The 19238-nt window shown below is 43.9% G+C and overlaps 1 protein-coding gene across 5 annotated transcripts in view; it reads left to right on the top strand.

Moving 5' to 3' along the window:
- Positions 1-19238, top strand: part of SORCS1 (sortilin related VPS10 domain containing receptor 1) — a 485789-nt gene that overhangs the window by 376182 nt on the left and 90369 nt on the right. For all 5 annotated transcript variants that reach the window (XM_028513157.2, XM_028513156.2, XM_028513155.2 and 2 more), the window contains exons 10-13: positions 8899-9045; positions 16803-16905; positions 17120-17196; positions 19077-19168. In XM_028513157.2, coding sequence (XP_028368958.1) covers positions 8899-9045; positions 16803-16905; positions 17120-17196; positions 19077-19168 — 419 coding nt within the window. The remainder of the gene's footprint in view (positions 1-8898; positions 9046-16802; positions 16906-17119; positions 17197-19076; positions 19169-19238) is intronic.

The following is a 19238-nucleotide window of genomic DNA, read 5'->3' as shown; positions in this document are numbered from 1 at the left end:
AAGAGTGAAGGGGACTTCTTTGCAGGGCATCATAAGATACTCCTTTGGACTTGAACACCGTTCTAACTAGATAACCTCCTCTGGCTAATCCCCAGTCTCTGAGAGGAGTGATGAGATAAGAGTATTAGGTCTTTCTTTCCCAAACGGGGAGTGTTGGGGGAGAGGCAGGAAGCAGAGTGTACCAGTCTTCCCTAGGGGCACTGTGGTCCTTTGTTTCTCAAAATGACCAAGACTAAACATAAAGTCTTATAGGTTGGATCAGTTATTTTTCTTGATGAATGCCGATGCCCTAATTGCCACTTAAGACACATTGGGTAGAAAGAAAGCTGCTATTTTGAGATGGATTGTAGCCATTTGTCAGTCTTTTCTTAGCCATTTGTCAGTCATATCTTGAGCTATGAAGGATTGATAATGGTTTACAATGACCCATTAAAGAACACATTCAGAATTTGGGATGTGTAATCATATGCCTATATTCTATCTGGAAAATACCCTAAAACTGGTTCAAGTATATGCGGTCAAAATGAGCCTATCATTTGGTTGAGTTCAAGTTCAGACAGTTGAGTGGGTTTTGTATAAGGAGAAGCGTGTATTTAGTATACCAAGGAAAGAAACCAATTTCACTGAAGAAATTTCAATCTATCATTTACATTTCTTTTAATGCTATCTATACTCCTTCTCCTTTAGGAATTCTTAGGGGTTTTCTTCCACTATTTGAACTTCTCAGTATGTGTAAAGGCATGTTAACAAACTGTATGCCAATTCAGAGCCCAGGGATTTCTCATGGGAATTATGGTAGAATGACAAAGGACATAGTGTATGTGTATATTTAGAAAAACGCACTGCAGTCTTTTTAATATATTCACAAGTTTCTTCCACTTTCTTTCCTGTTCATGTTCCAGATAAATATATCATATATCTCAGCCTCAAACTAAACGTTTACCCATTCTGGTGATTTAGTTTCAGTTTCGTGTTGGATAAGATTGTGGTTGAGAGTGTACATTTTGGAGTGGGGTTGCCTCGGTTTAAATCCTCATGATACCCTCTATACGTATTCTTGAGACACATCCAGTAACTTCTGAGCCTCAGTTTCCTCACTGAAAATATGGAGATAAACAGGGTACCTACTGGATAGAATTTCTCTGGGGACTAACAAGTTAATCTCCTTGAAGTACATGAACAGTGCCTAAAACGCAAAGCAAATGATGGACAGCTTAATGCATACTATGTTCCAATGAGTGTAAGCCCCAGCTCAATGCTCTGTTCTTATAGTCTCAAAAATCTTCTCGCATTGGTTAAATGTCTAACATATTTCCTCTATTTCAGATCTCTACTCCTTCCCATATTGCAATTAGCATGGCCATATGACATTCTTTAACACCAACTAGTCGTCTCCTTATAAACAAGTGTAAATTGCTACACTTCTTTCCTCATTTGGAAATGTCTTACCAACATTTAAACTTCAGGGGTGTTTTGTTGAAATGTCACACGTCATCTTGCCTCGATCCAGCGCTTACAATGGAAAGATCCTGCTTCGAGTGCCTGGCTGGTACGAAGTCAAAGCAGCTGTTCCAGATTAATCTCCCAGTTTCCTTCCCTGCTCTTGGCTCTGTCCTTGTCCTCTCAAAAATATTTTCTCATTTTCAGCATGCATCCCCCCCTTCCTAATTATCCCCTCCCTTCTTCTCAAGTCAATGTGGAATAATATCTCCGGATAAAATTTGTTTTCTGCCAAACTAGAAAACATTTTAATTGGCCCCTTGATGATAGAAGAGATGACAGATTTGGCCAGGAATGACTTTGCAATGTGCCGCTATTTGCAACTGTTTTCTCAAATGGTTTTCTGAATCTAAACACTGCTAACAGGTAAAGAATGAGAAGAGGAAGCTGGGTGACCTCTGGCCATGGCAACCATTTTTTGCTTATTCTTCGCATTTCCTCTTGCATTTCTCTTTTGCAGTCAACTGTCTGACTATCTGTAAGAAATCTGCTGGCTCTCATTATCATCACAGTAAGAGCAGTGGGGTGACTGCCTTATGTAAAGGTGTTCTGCATCCTGGGGCCTGAGAAGAAGGATCTTTGTTTTGTTAGCCTGACAGTTCGCAGCAACTAGAATTGAAATTGATGTGATCAGAGTGGCAGCGCCGTATCTGCTGATTACCTAGATAGAAAGAATATTGGCTGACGAGGAACCTGGCACAAATGGGCCTTAAATCTGATTGTTCTGGCTAGCGGGAAGCTGGGAGCCATCTAGCATGAATTTCCCAGTAGAATCGCAATGAATGATGAGCTCTTAGAAATAAATGAAAAGCAAGAAAATCCATAAATGAAGTAATAAGAAGCAGAGATGAGCAACCTAGGAGGTGGAAGGGACAGAGAACACATGGAGTACACACCTGCTGACCTTTGGGGGTGCCTAAAGTGACCTTTGGGGTGTTTTCTGTATGCCTCCGCCTGCCAGTCACGTGCCAGTCCTGTGTGTGTATGTTCTTTAAGCGAGTTTAGCAGAGGGAAACTGTACACTGGGTAAGGGTATGCTGCGTCAGTTTATCGAGGATGTGTATTGTTGATGAGCCTTTGTGGGAAAATGCAGAAGGAAGCACAGTTCTCATTAAAATCAATCGCGTTGCTCACACACATTGGACCCCTGTGACAAATGCAGTTGTCTCTACAGGAGAACAAGTGTGTGTATGACGAGACAGGGGAATGTCGGGAACAGAGTGTTGGGGAGCCATATTATATAATCAACTTACGGAAACCCCTGGAATTTCCCTGGGTGTGAGTTGCTCACTGAACATAGGCCCCATTCAAGAGAATCAAGAAATGGGAGCTGGGGAAGCTGGCGACAGAGCAAAAGTGCTGGAAACTCATTTTTGTTCTTGAAACATCATGATAACAGCAAATAGTTTGGGTGTCGTTGTGTGTCAAACACTGTGTAAAAAACCATCGTTGATTATCTAATTCAATTCACATATTAACTTTTCGACATAGGGTGTGTAATCACTCCCATTTCACACGTCAGTAAATGGAGGCTGAGAGAACACAGTCATTTTTGCAAGGTCACAAAGCTAGCAAGTGGCAGATTTAGCCTCTGAAGCCTAGAGTAGGCAGACTCGTAACTACAAACTGTTCTGTGTCTCTGGAAGAACCAGTAGTTGGGATCGTAGCTGAGTAACAGAGGAACATTGAAGGGCAGGGTAACCCTTATTAGACTTTACCTAGCAGGAGCAGAAGTTAGCCTGGGAAAAGAAAATGGTCTGGGAAAGCCAACCTAAACAGAGTGAACAGATGATGGCCCTGAATCTGTTCACTACCTTCTGAACCAAGTCCTGAGCCTGCAGTCACGCTAAATTCAGTGTTATTGCGTGGCTCCCTATTCTGTGGAGTGTTGTGTTTGTGTAAAAGGAGCCTGGAGACAAGTGCCTTAAAATTCTGTCATTCCTGAAGAGCATGGTGCTCCAGCGGCACCACGTGTGATAATGGGTCACAGGAGCCTGCGTGCCTGATGGTGGCCAGATCAAAACAGATGTGACGAGTGTGTCTGGGACATGTGATTCCTCGCGCCTGCATCTGGTGTGGAAGATGAGAGGGAGCCTGACAGCTTTGGACAAGATCTTCCCTCTTCTGGGAAGTGAATATTAATTAATAATGATGAAAAGCACTTTGGCTTAATGGACAATGACAGGTCACCCAGCCAAGTGGAAAGGTTTGTGTTGGGAGTGAAGCCACCTGGCTAGCAAATTCAGGATGCCCAGAATGTGTCCATGCGTGTGTGAGCCACAGCGGGTGTCAAAAAGACATGGTACATGTTCTGTTACACACGTAGTGTCCTCTCCATGTTTTAAGTGTGCTCTCTTTAAAAGAGAAAGCTCACCCATTGTGATGATGGAGCTAATACTTTGATGTCTTAGGGAAAGACTGCCTCTCACAATCCAGTATAGTGGGTAGGGAAGAAGAAAAAAAAACCTCTCCTATCCAGGACACATTTATTACAGGGCATAGAATGTCTCATCTAATCATCAAAGACTCTTGTCTCCCTCGGAGGAGCGTGCTGCAGATCTAGGCAGCAGGGAAGGAAGAACAGGGAGGTTGTTCTGACAACAGGCTCCGTGACTGCAGAGGTACTCCTGGTGCCTGCCGAGGGTATGTCTCTCCTGGCTGGGATCCTCCCTTTGAACAGAAAAATATGCTACCCCCTAAAGCCCAAAGAAATCACGCTCATGAGTATGCTCTCTTTCTTGCCACAGTGTTTGATTCATCTCTTTCATTTTCTTCAAATGTTGACACTTTGGGTTGGTAATGGCAGCCTGAGTCAGAGAGGGTGGGCGGGATCAGCTCCCAGTCAGCATGAGAGGCAGAAATGAGCAAGGAGAACTCTGTGCCAGGGCCTTCCCAGCTTAGCCTCTGCACGGAACGTGGGAAACATGGAGAGGAAAGGACCCTCTCGCGGTAAATATCAAAAGGCAAAGGAGATAACTGGGCTCTTCCTTTAAATCACCAAACAAACCAAGTCCCAGCACCTAGCATATTCCAACTCTCAAAACAAGTTCTGCAGAATGAATGTATCATTGTTTAGACATACTAGGTGCTATATCCCCAGTACTAGTAAGAATATATGATAAATAGTTGAAGCTCAAAAATATTATTGAACAACTATAGAGTAAGTGTCCTACTGAATGAATAAAAGGCAGCTCCCTGTACACATGGTATCCAAATATGATGCTTCTCTCAGAATGCTCTAGGGGGAGAGAGAAGTGGGAGGAAATAGTGCAATGAAGTGTGTGGCCTCCGGAGTTAGGCAGACCGACTGGGAGTCCAGTCCAACGGTTCTCTAGGGCGTGACCTTTGGTTTTCTCATCTGTGACATGAGGACAACACTGACTCGACCACTTAGAGAACATGGGCAGATTGGTGAGCTCAGGCTTCTAAAGCCTTTCATGGAATGCCTACCACTTCATACGTACTCAGTGAATCTGGGGTGCTGTTATTGTGGTTATAGCTTCGAATGCAGAAATCTTGCTACCTTTTTATTAAACACAAAGCCAGGACTTCTTGTACAAAGTGCTTTTTCTATTATTCATGTTAATGAAGGAATATGGTGGCTTGCATGACAATCCACAAGTTATACTAGAATGGGGGATTGTAATGGAAAGAGAACAGGTGACGTCATGATGAATTAACTTGTTTCACGGAGTGTAAGGAGCACTGGGGAAGTTTTTGGGAAGACTGATGCCCTTAAGAAGTTTATGAACTTGTTAAGAGCTAAGTCGTAGGTATCATCTATATAAGAGACAAATTGGAGGACAGAGAAAAAGAGTTTGGGACTGCTCAGGAAAGAAGGAGATGCCAGTTTTTTTTTTTTTGAAAAAGGCTTATGGAACTGGGCCTGGAGGGGTGGATAGGTAGAGAGTGTCAGGGTGTGTGATCCAAGGGACTGGGAGTGGCCTATGTGGTCAAAGAGAGTGAGACGCCATCCTGGGGCCCAGTGTAAGTGCTCATGTGCTTTGTGGACGGCTTGAGGTTTGAACTCTAACACTTCACATTTAAAGTCTAATCCAAATGGCTTATGTGATATCAGAGAATAAGAAGCAATCACTAATTACCTTTGAGGCTTCCAGTTTAAAAATTCCCCGTATGAGAGGCAAAGGGAGAAAAGTGGCCCCTCCACAATTTCAGTGTCTCTGCACAGAATTCAGCAACATAGAGAAGGTCACAGGTCTCTCCTCAAAGGAAGACAGACTCCCAGCAGTGAGACATATCACTCCCATAGGAATACCTGCCTTGGAAAGTGTGTCTACGTGAAGGCGTGTCTTCCACAGGGAAGGGTACTTTCCCCACCCGGTCCCATCCCTTAGCCCCACTCCACAGTTAGGCGCAGGCTGGGATACGGAGGGAGGTTGTCTGACAACAAAAACACATCCTCTCATCCTCAGGGGACCCCAGACCTTCCGTGCACGCATAAACACACATGCACACACATGTACACACATACACATGATTACACATATCCCATCTTTTGGGCACAAATACTGTTCCTCTGATAGCCAAAGTCCTACAGTAGGGGTGGGGGGAGAACCCTGGAAACATCTGATGAGACCTCACAGAAGAGCCCTGGAGGAAAGTGTCTCATGCACGTGGGTGCACCACGACACACCAACAGATGGACTTCTCGGGAAATGGTTGGGGAAAAAAACAGAAACAAAAAAACACCCTCTGAGCCAGGGTGACTATCTTTGCAGACAAGTCCAAAGAAACTAACCATAAACAAACATCTCAAATGGGGTTTTCACCGACTAAGTGCCTTGGCTGCGAGAGGAAACTAAGCAGACCCTCCCCGGCTCTGTCCCCTCTTGTCACACATTCCCGCTGTTCTGCCAAGTTTTTATGCCTCCCGATAAACCTGAAGGCCAAGCTGCGAGAGATGAATTACAAAGTGCAGCTCTCTGCTCAAGTGGCTTTTGATAAGGCCAAGCAGTCAGGAGCCAATAAAGTCACCACTTCTGCAAATCAAATGAATCAAGTCCTAAACACACAGAACCCTTCTCCACCACCCTGGCCAAAAGAGGGGGAGAGCAGAAAGGGAAATGGGCAATAAAACTATGGGAAGAGGTAATATTTTCATTCTCCCTGTACCTGCTGTAACCTCCTAGAGAGTCAGGTGGGTAAGACAGTGCCGTTTCTCATGAAAGGGTGTGCTGTGCAGGGAAGACACACATGTGGCTTTGGGGAATTCTGATTTATGAAATTTAATGTTTAAAGAGCTGGCACTTTAGTCATATTAAATATGTAACCGCCTTTCGAACATATGCAAAACCAATACAAGTTTCCCTGGTGAGTAGTCCTTTTGGAGCTGGTGTAGTGAGTGAATAGCTACAATTATCTGTAGTTAACATGCCACTGTTGGGAGATCGAGTGCCCCTGGAATGTACGTCTCCCACATTTGTTGAGGATCAACAACGCGTAAGAAACTCTTCTGGCTTCTGGTGATTGCCCCAAATGAGGCTCGTTTTCCTGAGCAGTTCGAAGCATTCTTCCCAGTATCTCATTGATGCCATTTATTTGCTTAACAAACTTGTCTTCCAAAAGTATACGAAGTTGGCCCAACTCTAATTTATCCCAGATGCCAAATCAGCAGGTACAAACTAATGAGGTTTGAATGTGTCAAAAGCAAAGGCAAACCCTGGGTCTTCTATTGATAGAAGCCCAGCTTCTAAATAGATCCAGAGCCGTTGTTGCTGAAAGAACACAGGAAGTCAGAGAATGTGGGTGTGAGCCCTAGCTCTGTGCTGTCTTAAGCCATCACATTTCGTTTACAGCTCAGCTTCCTCATCCAGAGGGCTGGGCTGGCTGCTGTTGTGCAGGTTCACAATGAACGTTGAAGGTTTTACACGCAAGGTGCTGGACAATAGTGCTTGGCTCAGGGGAAGGACCCACACAATTGTTTTGCCCATCTGCCTAAAAATGTTTATATGATAATAGAAAGGGCCTGAGTTAAATTAAATCGTTCAAATGTGCCTGCCAGCCTTTTCACTTTTCCTTGCCTGTGCTCCAGAAAGGCACCTAATTTAAGTTTCTGTTTCTTTATCCTCAGAAGACGGCAGTGATAACTATATCTCATACTTAACCCATTGCAGGGCGTTGGAATGCACAGTTTGACGTATTCAGACCCTTTCCCCATCGCCCTCCAGGGTTCCTGGGCTGTCGTAATTTCAAGCAGAGTAAAATTATGTACAAATGTGTTCAATAAACTCAACCCCCCCAAATTATAATGCATAATTAATTATTTGTTATAGCACAGTTTGGGCTACTTACCAATGGTTACTCTTTTGTAACATATAGTAGAGTGAACGCAGTCCTATTTCATAGCAAAATAATTAATAAGAAGCATCGATGGCAGGAAGAACAGTGTTGTGGGAATGGAGGAGGGGATTATGCACCAATTTAGGGAAATCACTACTTCTTTCAGTGTAAAAACAGTTCTCTTTTGTTCAGTGTATTTTTGGTGGCTTAATAGAGCAATGTTTTACAGAAAAAAAATGAAAGACAGAAAAAAACAGTAGTAATTGGATCAGAACCTTTCGCTGACCTCTTTCAATGCCCAGGACTCTAGATAGCACCGTGATTTGAAGGGTGTCCAACCCGTGGGCCCCATGTGCCCAGGAAAGCTGTAAATGCAGCCCAACACAAAATCATAAATTTACGTAAAACCTTATGAGATTTTTTTTGTGATTATGTGTCACAATGTATTTAATGTGTGGCCCAAGACAACTCTTCTTCTTCTAGTGTGGTGCAGAGTTGCCAAACGGTTGGACACCCCTGAATTATTGAGCTGTGAAGACAGAGTCGTGGGTTCAAATCCCAGGTCCGCCACTTACTGTGGTGTGTGCCCAGGGTTTCCTTCGGCTGGGTGACCTTGGGCAAGTCCGTTAACCTGGGTGAGCCTCAGTTTCCTCATCTGTAAAAGAGAATAAGTGATGCTTACCCAAGAGGACTGTTACCAGGTTCAAATAAAATAAAGCACTTAAGACTGTGGGTGCTACACCTCACATAAAGTAAAAGTAGCCTCTGTGTGTTAATAAATTACCTAGCAACAAAATTGAAAGCACCAAAGTTTATCTCCAGGCATCAGCAAGCTACTACCAACCTACCTTAGGGGAACTAAAACTTCTCCATCAGACTTGCATTATGAGCCCCCATGCCATACGCGGACAGATCTACTGCTTTCCCACGGCCCAGGGAGTCGTCATACGTCATCATCACCGCGCTCCAATCCTCTCACCCTCTCTCCTCCCAGACAAGTGCTCACAGCTGAATTTGACAATCTGCTCGTGTTTTTAAGTAAACAAACATATCCCCTCTCAAATTGATGTATTTTTCAGCCATGTCCATTTTTCCCAGGTAGCAGGGATAAAGGGAATGTTCTTGGCTAACAAGAAGATTGACAACCAAGTGAAGACATTCATCACGTATAACAAGGGCCGAGACTGGCGTTTGCTGCAGGCGCCGGACACGGATTTGAGAGGGGACCCTGTGCACTGCTTACTGGTGAGTCTTCAGGCTGGGGCAGGGCGCCCCAGACCGCGAGCGCTGGAAAACCGGGTGTGAAAACAGGCGGACGGAAATGCTTCCAGGGCTCCCCGCTTAGTGGCTGAACAACAGGGGCCAGGGAAGGGCAGGAAGGCAACGTGTCGAAGAGTCACAGCGCCGCCTTTTGTGATGGACCAGAGACAAGAGAAAAGCAGAGTTTCTTGCTCACTTCCAAGGGTGTTCAGCTGTGACCCAAATTCTGATGAGGGCCTCACATTGTAGTTGAAGGGAGACCCGAACAGGTTCCACCATGGTGGGGAGATACATCTTTACTTTCCTGTGAGTAACCTGTTACAGATCAAATGACACATACATCCAGCTGTAGAGCTGGTGAACTGAATGTGCCATTGTGTAGTTGGGTTTTCTGAAGGAGACGTTGATCCGTGTTTTCAGAGGACTTCATGCTTCAAAGAAGGGTAAGAACTACTGATTGAAACTTTGGTTGGTACTCTTTACGGTATGTTTTATTCATATGTCACATCATATAAAGCTGGTGTGGGTAAACAGTGGCCTGTGGAGCAACAACGGCCTGCCACTTGTTTTTCTAACTAAAACTTTATTGCAAAACAGCCATGCTTATTCATTTGTATATTGTCTATGGCTTCTTTGGCTGAACCAAGTAGTCATGTCAGGGACCATATGGTCCACCAAGCCTACAATATTTATTATCTGGTCCTTCTAAAAAACGTTTGTTGACCCCTGCATTGAAGTACAGCTCTCTTTTAATTATCTAACATCTGGGGAATAAGTGCATCAGCGTGAACTTACTTATATATTCAATTATATGTTTGTGTCTGAGAGAGGGCTTAAAAATGGGTTTTGCATTCAAGGAGTTTACAGCGCACTTGAAAGAGATTAGATTAATAAATGAGAGATTATAGGGTTACATCCTATTCCTCCCAGTGGTTCTGGGATCTGCCCTATACTTCACACATGGATGGATACAGAGTGAATGAAGAGGAGGGGAGGAAGAGATTTAATTGCAAAGCAAAGTATAATTAAATGCTAATTTCTTTAAAACAATTCAGCAGGTGTATTTACATTCACAGAAGGGATAGGAGAGTATGGTAAGACGGAAGAAAGACCTCAAGTTTTAGGAAGGGCTTGGGCTGTGTGTGTCTGTACCAGGATTCACAGTCATCATCAAATCCTGACTTGAATATTTTCCACGCTCAGCTTGCCTGCTTCTGTCCCGTGAAGTCTGAACAGTCACTTTGCAGGTTCATCTCCAACAGCTCTAAGCGGGTCACCCTCCTACCCGAGAAGATGCCAGCAGCCATAGCTTGACCTTATTAGTTGCAGAGGATATCACAGTTGTCACTGTGCATCAGGGAAACTGTCTGCGATTCAGCCTCCCACTCAGCTTCTGTCCTTATTACTGGCAGCTCACGGGGGAAAGCCGGTTGTTGGAGTGAGTGCGCAAAGCCAGTGACAGAGAAGCAAATGTACGTTATTACTGAATACCTTCTCTATGCAAGGCATACTTCAGTAGCATTTAAAAAAAAAAAACACAGCCACCTTCCTAGTTGATCTATTTCAAGTTGGAGCATACCATGGTATTTTTCCCAAGGTGCACAGCATGCACCATTGCCTCAGTATGGTCCTCCATCCTTTTGTGCGCTTTGGAGATTGAATGTCAGCGGGAGAATTAGTCATATCCTATAAAGAGACTTTCCTGAGTTCTTGGCCCCATAAATAAGCTATTCAAAATGCCTCTTACACAGAGCACTTAGGGAGGCTTTCCCTGCTCCAACACCAGCCCAGTGTTAGGAGGTCTTAGTGCTGTGCCTCCAAAATCTAAACGCTGGGACCACCCCAATACAAGCCACCACCATTTCTCACTTTCCCTGCAGTGGCAGGCTCTTAACTGCTCCTCCTGTCCCGCCCTGGCAGTGCCTTCTCCGCACAGCAGCCAGTGCGACCTTTGTTTTGTTTAAACCCACCTTTATTGAGGCAAAACATACAAACATAAAAAGTGCCATTTCAACAGTGTAGTTCGATGAATCTTGACAAATGTCTATACCTGTGTAACCACTACCTCAGTCAAAATAAAAATTTTCATCATGTCCAAAATTTCCTTCGTTCTGCTTTGCAATCACTATCCAAACCTCTGACCCTAGACAATACTAACTTGCTTCTCTTTATTATCCGGTTCCTTTATTTAAAAGTTTACATGAATGGCATCAACTTGAGCTTGAAAGATTCAGATCATGCCTCTCTTTTACTTAAACCTTCTAATGACTAATTCAGGTCAAATAAACTCCAAATGCTCTACCACAGTCTGCAAGGTCCCACGTGGTCAGGTCTCTGTGTACTTCTTCTGCCTGGTCTTCAACCTCTCGCCCCTTCCTTGCATATAAACCACAGTGGGGGAGGATGGTGTTTGCATACCATTAACTTACCTTGCTCACTTCTGTCGTGGGCTCTTTGCATTTGACACGAATGCCCCTTTCCCAGTCTGTCTGCTTCTTAAAATTCAGATCCTTGACCACTTACCTTAATTCAAAGAGCTCACTGGAACTCTTTCTGAAGTTGTACTGGTCCCAGCTCCTTTTTATTCGTGACCCTTTTCATCCTTTGAAATCAGCCCATGCGTTTGTCCATGTTCCCTGCTAACCTAACACGGGAGCCTCCTAGGCAGAGCAACTGTGGCTGCCTTCGTGGCCACTGCAAACAATTAGCTCAAGAATCGTACCTGTCACAATGGAGTTGCTCAACACAGGTGTTGTTGTCACGGGTGTTCTGTTCATTTGAAGCAGGTACTCCATGGACAGGTGTTGTTTGAGTTTTGCACTTGGACTTCAGTGGAAGCCTCTCCTTGCCACTGACAGTCATACTGAAGGGTTTGTCATAACTGCCACCTCCCCAAGCACCTGGGCTCAAGTGACCCTAAAGTCAACAATATCAGTAAGCTCATTAAGATAAAGATGCATTAATAGGATGTGGATGTACAATACCTGCGAGTCTTTGGGCCTCCCTCCCTCATTAACCCTGTTGTTTAATGTGGTTCCCATCTGAGTTTTACAAAACAGAGAGCAGGGTGAGGAGGGGAAATGACAAAGGGAGTGAGGAGGAGAGTCCAAAATCACTTTATAAAAATCTGCCAAAGGCACAAAATAAGAAAGAAAATCTTTGAGCTGTGGGAGACCCAGACTGTTAAAAATCTTCTCTCAGCTCGGGTGCTGGTGGCAGAGAGGAGATAAAAGTGATTTTAAATGGTGAGCGCTTGGAAAGTGACAGTGTCACCAAAAGCACAGCCTCGTGATTAGAAAAGAGATTTTCCAGCAGGGCTGTTACAAATGTGGGACAAGTTCAGAATTGCAGGCCCAAAAGGGATGTTCCTGGTAAAATGTATTCTGTAGAAATAAGACATCCAGGGTAATTTGGGCCTGTATTTTTAGGACTTTTAGACTGATTGCCTGGAGGGCTCAACTGGGATTTCTTTCCTCTGAAGACAGCATTGTACAATTAGATGGGGCATTACAGGTCCCAGTCCACCTGCCTCCAAAGCCTTAGGCTTGGGCTGTCAAGAGGCAAGATGTGAGCTGAGCCTGTGACAAATCCTTGGGCCCCTAGGGGAAGTGCAGTGTTTCATGGAGAGAGGCTGTGATTTCTTTATGGATTCAGTTGGCCATTTTCGGTTGGGGCTAAGCAGCCAGTTACCCCAGGAGATTCTTGACTCTGTTTTCCGCTCCTTTGCGCACTTGACTGTGCATGCTGTGCCGGATTGGAGTGGGGCTGAATGTCCATGCCCAGCCAGTCAGTCCAGGGGCCGCCCTCTTCTTTGCCATTGACCCTTTACTGAAGATCCATGGATTCAGAGCTCCAGCTCCAGGTCAGACACAGCAGGTATAGGGAGTTGGATTAGTGGACTATTATTTGGGAATTTACCTGCTGCTTTATTATTTATGAAACCTCTGATCTGTCTTTTCAGGACAATACTCAGGATTGGGATTCCTGTGTATAATGGTACCATGAAGATGAGAGCTAAATGCTAGAGGTTGGGGGGAAAGAGGAAGTGAAATGAGAAGTTGGTTGACCCTCAAGCAATCTAACAGTTTTTTAGTTTATTTATTTATTCCAAGGTAGGGAAACGTCTTCTGTCACTTAGTAATTCTCTATTGGCCATTCACAGTGCTGGGAACACAGAGGCTTGTGAATGAGTCAGTAAAACTGAATGCTTTCAGTGGCCAAAGGATTTTGTTAGTTAAAATAAGAAATAAAAGAATAAGGCAAAAGAAAGGGCGTTGGGACCTAGAAGTCCCCCACGCACTGCAGGAATCTGTGTGCTCCCTGAAACTGAATACGAAACTGCGTGCGCTTTGCCCGCGGGCACTTTTTCTAGGTAGAGTCCTCCATTTGCATCTGGTCCGCAAACTCTGTGTCTGACCCTGAAAAGACTAAAGACTAAGGATGTAGTTGCTTCTCAAATTGGCCGATTGACGATACTCCATCCCTTGTGGCTGTGTAAGGACACGTAAAGGGCAGCTTCCAGACGTGCATGCTGGTCCCTCCTAGGTCATGGTGGTTCCAGTGTTCAGTTCTGTGTTTCCCAACTGTGGAGAAATGAGAAAAGTAGCGAAGCGCCTTTGGGACAAGCAGTATTTTGAGTGCACTGAATTGGAGACAACTCCAGAGAGATACTCATATAGTCAGTGCATGATTGGTAGTGGAAGGAAAAAAGGATGCAAAAAAAAGGATCTCTCTTTTTTTTTCTATGAATAGTTTATTTTTTATTGTCCCCCCATTACCATTTAATCCCCCTTATGTCCTCCTCCACCTCGCTTGCCCTAGATTCTTGATGTTAAAGACCCACTGGGTCCCCCGACAGGGTTGGCCCCAAACCTTCGGGAGCCGCCTGACCCCACCCCCTCACAGAAGGCCCCCAGCTGGTCACTGCTCCCTGATTGGGCAGGACAATTGTGGATTCCAGTGTTAACCACCCAGCAGTCCCCATGAGCCTCTCATGGGTGGGAGCAAGCGAGAGGCCGTCCTGGGCAGGACGCAGCAGAGGGCTGGGTGCAGACTGGGGTGGAAAGCAGACAGGAAAGGAGAGAGAAGTGGACAGAGTGCCCCCTTCCTGGGCAAAAAAAATAAAGAAGAATCGCAAAGCTTCTGTTCTGTCCCTCAGGATTGTGCTGTGGCTTGACCGCTGTTGTAATACACCTCTGGATCAAGTTTTGGTGACTGAACTTTGACAAATGTTTAAAACTGGGCAGGTACAAAAGTTTAAGTGGAAAAAAGTGAAGATGAATCTTCACTTAACATTGTTTTTCATCGAACATTGATGTAGATAGATTATATAACTTCCTTGAAAAAAAATGTAAAGCCACAGAATATTCTCCTTGTACCAGCTGGGGGCAATCCAGTACTATGAATGTGAGCATGGAGGAAAAAATGTACCAAAAAGATCACTTCTAATGTTCCCGCTATTGCATGAACTGGTGTCTTTTCTTCTCAGATTAACTTATCTTAGGCTTTGAAAGCCATAGCAACTGAGCAGCGCTGAGACAGCCAGTTGGAAATGCCCTCTTTCCTTTATAGTGGCATGTTCCCATATCGAATAATCCTTGGGTCAGGTGGTGACAGTTTCACAGTCTTCCAGACTGTTGAGAGGTGAAGTCTGCAGCACGTAGCAGTTCAAAATTGCAAGCTGGGTTGCTCCCTTGTCCAAGGATGCCCTGCCCCATTGGGTGGTACAGAGGTCCTCCATTCAACCTGTATGTCTACACATAATTCCCAAGGAGTGATGCAATTCCAGCACCATAGAGATACTCACATTACTCTGTGGTTTACAAGTAAGCCCCTGCACTGCGGGCATTGTTCTGAGTGAAACAGCCATGTCTTTCATTTCCTAGCATGAAAGCCTTGCTTGTTATTTCAGACTTTTATTGGCTGTCTTTTTTGATTCTAGGCTAAGTTCTACAGAAGATGCAAAGTAGTACTTGACATTTTCTCTTTATTTGTAGAGCACCTCTTTTAGGGGATAGAACCAGACATACCTTGGATAGATGATCCTGGACTGCATGTAGTAAAATAAGCTGTTGTAGATCAGAAAAGGGGAGATCCCGATCAGGTGCCGCTGTCAGGAAGACTTCCATGGAAAAATGGTTTGACTCCCCTGCTTTGTCCTGCCCCAGCCTCTGAGAACTGTGCAGGGCTGTCCTGGGACCGACCTCTCCAGCACAGCATGCCTGTTCTGGCCTTCTTCTTGGGTAAAAGGAAGCTGAGTGTTTGGGTCAGTTTCTTCTTATAGAAGGCAGCCTTCTTCACCCTTTTGGAACATTATAAAGTAAAAACTCCTTTTTTGAAAGCTTTACACGAAATGTTCACGTAAAAGCAATAATATATTGCTATCGTTATTTCTTGAGAGTTTGCACTCTCTGGTGGCAGTGAGGAAAAGACCCCATTGTGATCCACTGTTATATTTCACCAGCATTTTGGCTGCTTTTATTCTTCAGTTTCATTTTTAGTTTGTCATTTTACTCTATCTTATATAAATTTAATCACTGCATCTCTGGCTCTCTGAATATCTGTTGGGTGAAACTTACAGAGCAGACTAAAAGTAATAACAGAGATACATTGGTGATTCCAAAAACTCAAGTCGATAAGATTAGAAAGCAATCTTCCTGAGCGGTGAAAAGAAATGTGGGTTCAGACACAAATGTGTAGTTTTTGACAACTCAGTACAAGAACTATTTTAAATGGAACTCATAGAAAATTCATCGTGTTTTTGAAAACTGTTGAGATAGTAATCAGAAAATTTGATCAAGGTTTCACACACAAATAAACAAGTCCCTTAAATTTTCATTGAAATTGCTATTACTAGTACATTTTGCCTACAGGTATGACTTTTCTATTGAATAATACTGATTCTGGTAATAATCTGACACACAAACATTGTCCATTATTGGGTGGCTGTTTGGACAGTTTTACATGTCATACAGCTTCTTCTGGACAACTGAGACCAATGTCTCAAATGGAAAGAGGCTAAGAGAAGCTGGCTGACTTCTTCGAAGCTCCCCAGCCTCACCAAACCTTCTTTCCTGACTTCCTGTCCCATTTTTCTCCTCCTTAGCCTTATTGACTACATACTGTATCACAACCCAACTCTTCCGCTTTTCGTCTTTGTTGTTTGTATTGCTCGGGCCTGAAATGTCCTTTACCCTCCTCAGCATCTCATCCACAGTTCCTAACCTATCCGTTTTTGCCCGAGGCACCGTTTTCTCCTTGAAATCTTCCCTGATCCAAAGTTGGACATCATCTGGTCACCCTCTAGAATCTCATATTTTGTCCCTACTGATCTTATGGCTGTTAAAAGATTTCTCTGTATGTTAATCATTAGAAAGATCTTAAAGTCTGACACTCTCCATGAGAGTCAAACCGAATTTGAGTGGATGGAACTCTTTAGTAAGCTACACCTACTCTTCTGCAGATAAAGTGGCTAACATGTTTGGTGAGTGCCCGAATACAACTCAGGCAGTCAGCTAGACTGGCAATGAACATGCCCTCCTTCACCAGCTTGGCAGCTAGCTGTCTTATGCTGAGTTTACACCAGACCAGATATTTGTGACGTGAAAGATGGGTGAATGGAAGGGTCCATGAAGGCAAGGATAGATGGGATTGTTCGATGATTGGATAGATGCTCAGAACATGACATTGAAATGACTATCTAGATTGTGTGCTTTCATGACACTCATTTTTCCTCTTCTCAGCCATATTGCTCACTACACCTTCACCTGAAGGTCTCTGAGAACCCCTACACATCAGGGATCATTGCCAGCCGAGATACAGCCCCCAGCATCATAGTGGCATCAGGTAAGCTGGATACCTCTGCTTGGAACTCAACAAGCAACCTAAAGACATTTTGGAATGGCACTGACACCACTGACCCTGAAGCAAGTATGCTGAAAAACACTGCTCAGACATGTCTGCAATCGAAAACAATCTCAAGTAATGCCAACTGCCGATAGAGCTTGCGGTGAGCTTCTGCGGAAGGCTCCTTTCACTAATGGTGATGTGCTCTTTCTAGGGAACATAGGTTCTGAATTGTCCGACAGCGACATCAGCATGTTTGTCTCTTCAGACGCAGGGAACACTTGGAGGCAGGTAAGAAGGCTTTCCGGATCAAGTTGCTGAAGTTTAAAATGACATTAAAATTGCCCAAATGGATTCAATTCTGGGAACTTATTCTACTATACATAATCACTTATTCAACTACATATAAATCCTAAAGCTTGCCAATGCATTTATCTTGCTTTAAATAAGTCTTTGGGGTTAGAGAATCTTTTTGCAATTTGATTTTTTTTTTTGCCATTCAATAAAAAGGACCCACATTCAGAGCCTATATGTAATACAGTTTATAAGTGACAATGAAACCAAAATAGATCTGACTGAATTTTTACCATAAAAGAAAAACAGAATCCCGAAGAGCTTATCACATAGGGAACATGGTGCCTGAGGGGTAGGTTCTATACCTAATGCCGAGTTATCTCCATAAATTCCTCTTGCCTTCAAGTCAGAGTAGAGAGCAATGCAGTGATGTAGAAATAGCCATTACCCAGGGGGTGTTCTGAGATGTTTAAATCTCATGTGCAAAAGACAGAGTAATAACCATCACGGTGCATATGCTAGGGAAAGGAGAAATGGAATCACTTTAAATGAATGTGTTTAGCTTAAATGCTTCCTCTCTTTCTTCTGAATGAAAATTAGATACCCATAGCTTATAAAACAGGCATTTAATGAGGTTTGGCAATCATAACACGATGTGTGCCTAATGCATGGTTGTTACCCTTCAGTAAATATGTTTTAATAACCTACTGACATTTAATTATCATACAATAACTTCCACGTAAATTGAAATCTAATGTGCAGGTAATCACCCAGCAATGAGAATACTCTGCGATACATTTTAGACAGACATCTCCGTGCTCTGGTCCAATTGCCATTGCCTAATCCCAGACCCCCTGTAAATCCTCAGCGGGATGCATGTTGTGTTGAGAAGGGCAGGGCAAGGAAGAATTCACCAAAAAGCCTCAGCGCTGTTGGTCTCAGAGGTATTTAAGAACATGGACTATGAAGCTTCCTCTGGAGAATAATTACAGAGCCAGAATCCTATTTTTTTTCCTTCCAACACCCCAAACAAAGCAAACGAAGTCTCAGCTTCTATAGTCCTGGGATAGGATATCTCTCACATATAAGAAGTAAACAAAGGGAAGAGGCATTACACGGGTCTGTAGTGTAACCACAGACGAGGCCGCACTAACAGTGTGACCGTGAGAAAGCAGTGTGCACCATGTACACAGAGGACTTAGGAATTGTTTCCATCCTGTCTCCATTTAACTTCTTGTTGTTTCTCCACATTTGGAAAAAGATCCAATGATACATGTACCCAAGGATAATGGTTCCACTTTGATCAGAGCTTCTTTATGACTTGGTAGAGAATATTTTCATTGAACAAGAACACCCTTTTCTAGAGGACTTGGGAATTTTGAAATCACTGGAGCTGGAGGGGTCACCGTACCCTGCAAGCCCCGGCTCCCTCAGTCACTACGTACCTGGCCTTGGGCAAGTCTGCACACCTCTCTAAACTTTAGTGGTCTCCTCTGTAACCGTGAGAATATGAGAGTAAAGTATGTGTAAGGTTTCTTCCATCTTCAAATGTTACCCAGTATGACAATTATCCAGTATTCCGACATCATTATAAATGGGAATCAATAGAACGTGCCACAGAAAGACAGGATGCAAACATAAATACATACCTATGAATTCTTTTGGATTGTGGTGCACTGAAAATTTTCTGTGACTCCAGTGGTACCCGTAGCCCACCTTGGGAAGCATTGCTCATAACTCTGTCTTCCCAAGGATTTGGGGAAACCTCATGCAGTCACGGGAGGGATTTTTTTCTCCCCATCTGAAGACGGATTCTTTGAACTCTGGGTGTGCGGGGCCATGGATGTGTGCCCATTGGGTGTTGTTTCCATTTCCAGATCTTTGAAGAAGAGCACAGCGTGCTGTATCTGGATCAAGGCGGAGTCCTGGTTGCTATGAAGCACACATCTCTCCCGATCCGGCATCTCTGGTAAAGCACCTGTTGCCCACGAGTCACACACCTGGTGTTCCCTCGCTGCTAAGACTAGCAGTCAGGCTAT

Source organism: Phyllostomus discolor, chromosome 5 (assembly GCF_004126475.2).
Source record: "Phyllostomus discolor isolate MPI-MPIP mPhyDis1 chromosome 5, mPhyDis1.pri.v3, whole genome shotgun sequence".
Lineage (NCBI taxonomy): Eukaryota > Metazoa > Chordata > Mammalia > Chiroptera > Phyllostomidae > Phyllostomus > Phyllostomus discolor.
The sequence above is the reverse complement of the archived record's forward strand: the minus strand, read 5'-3'. Positions and strand labels throughout refer to the sequence as shown.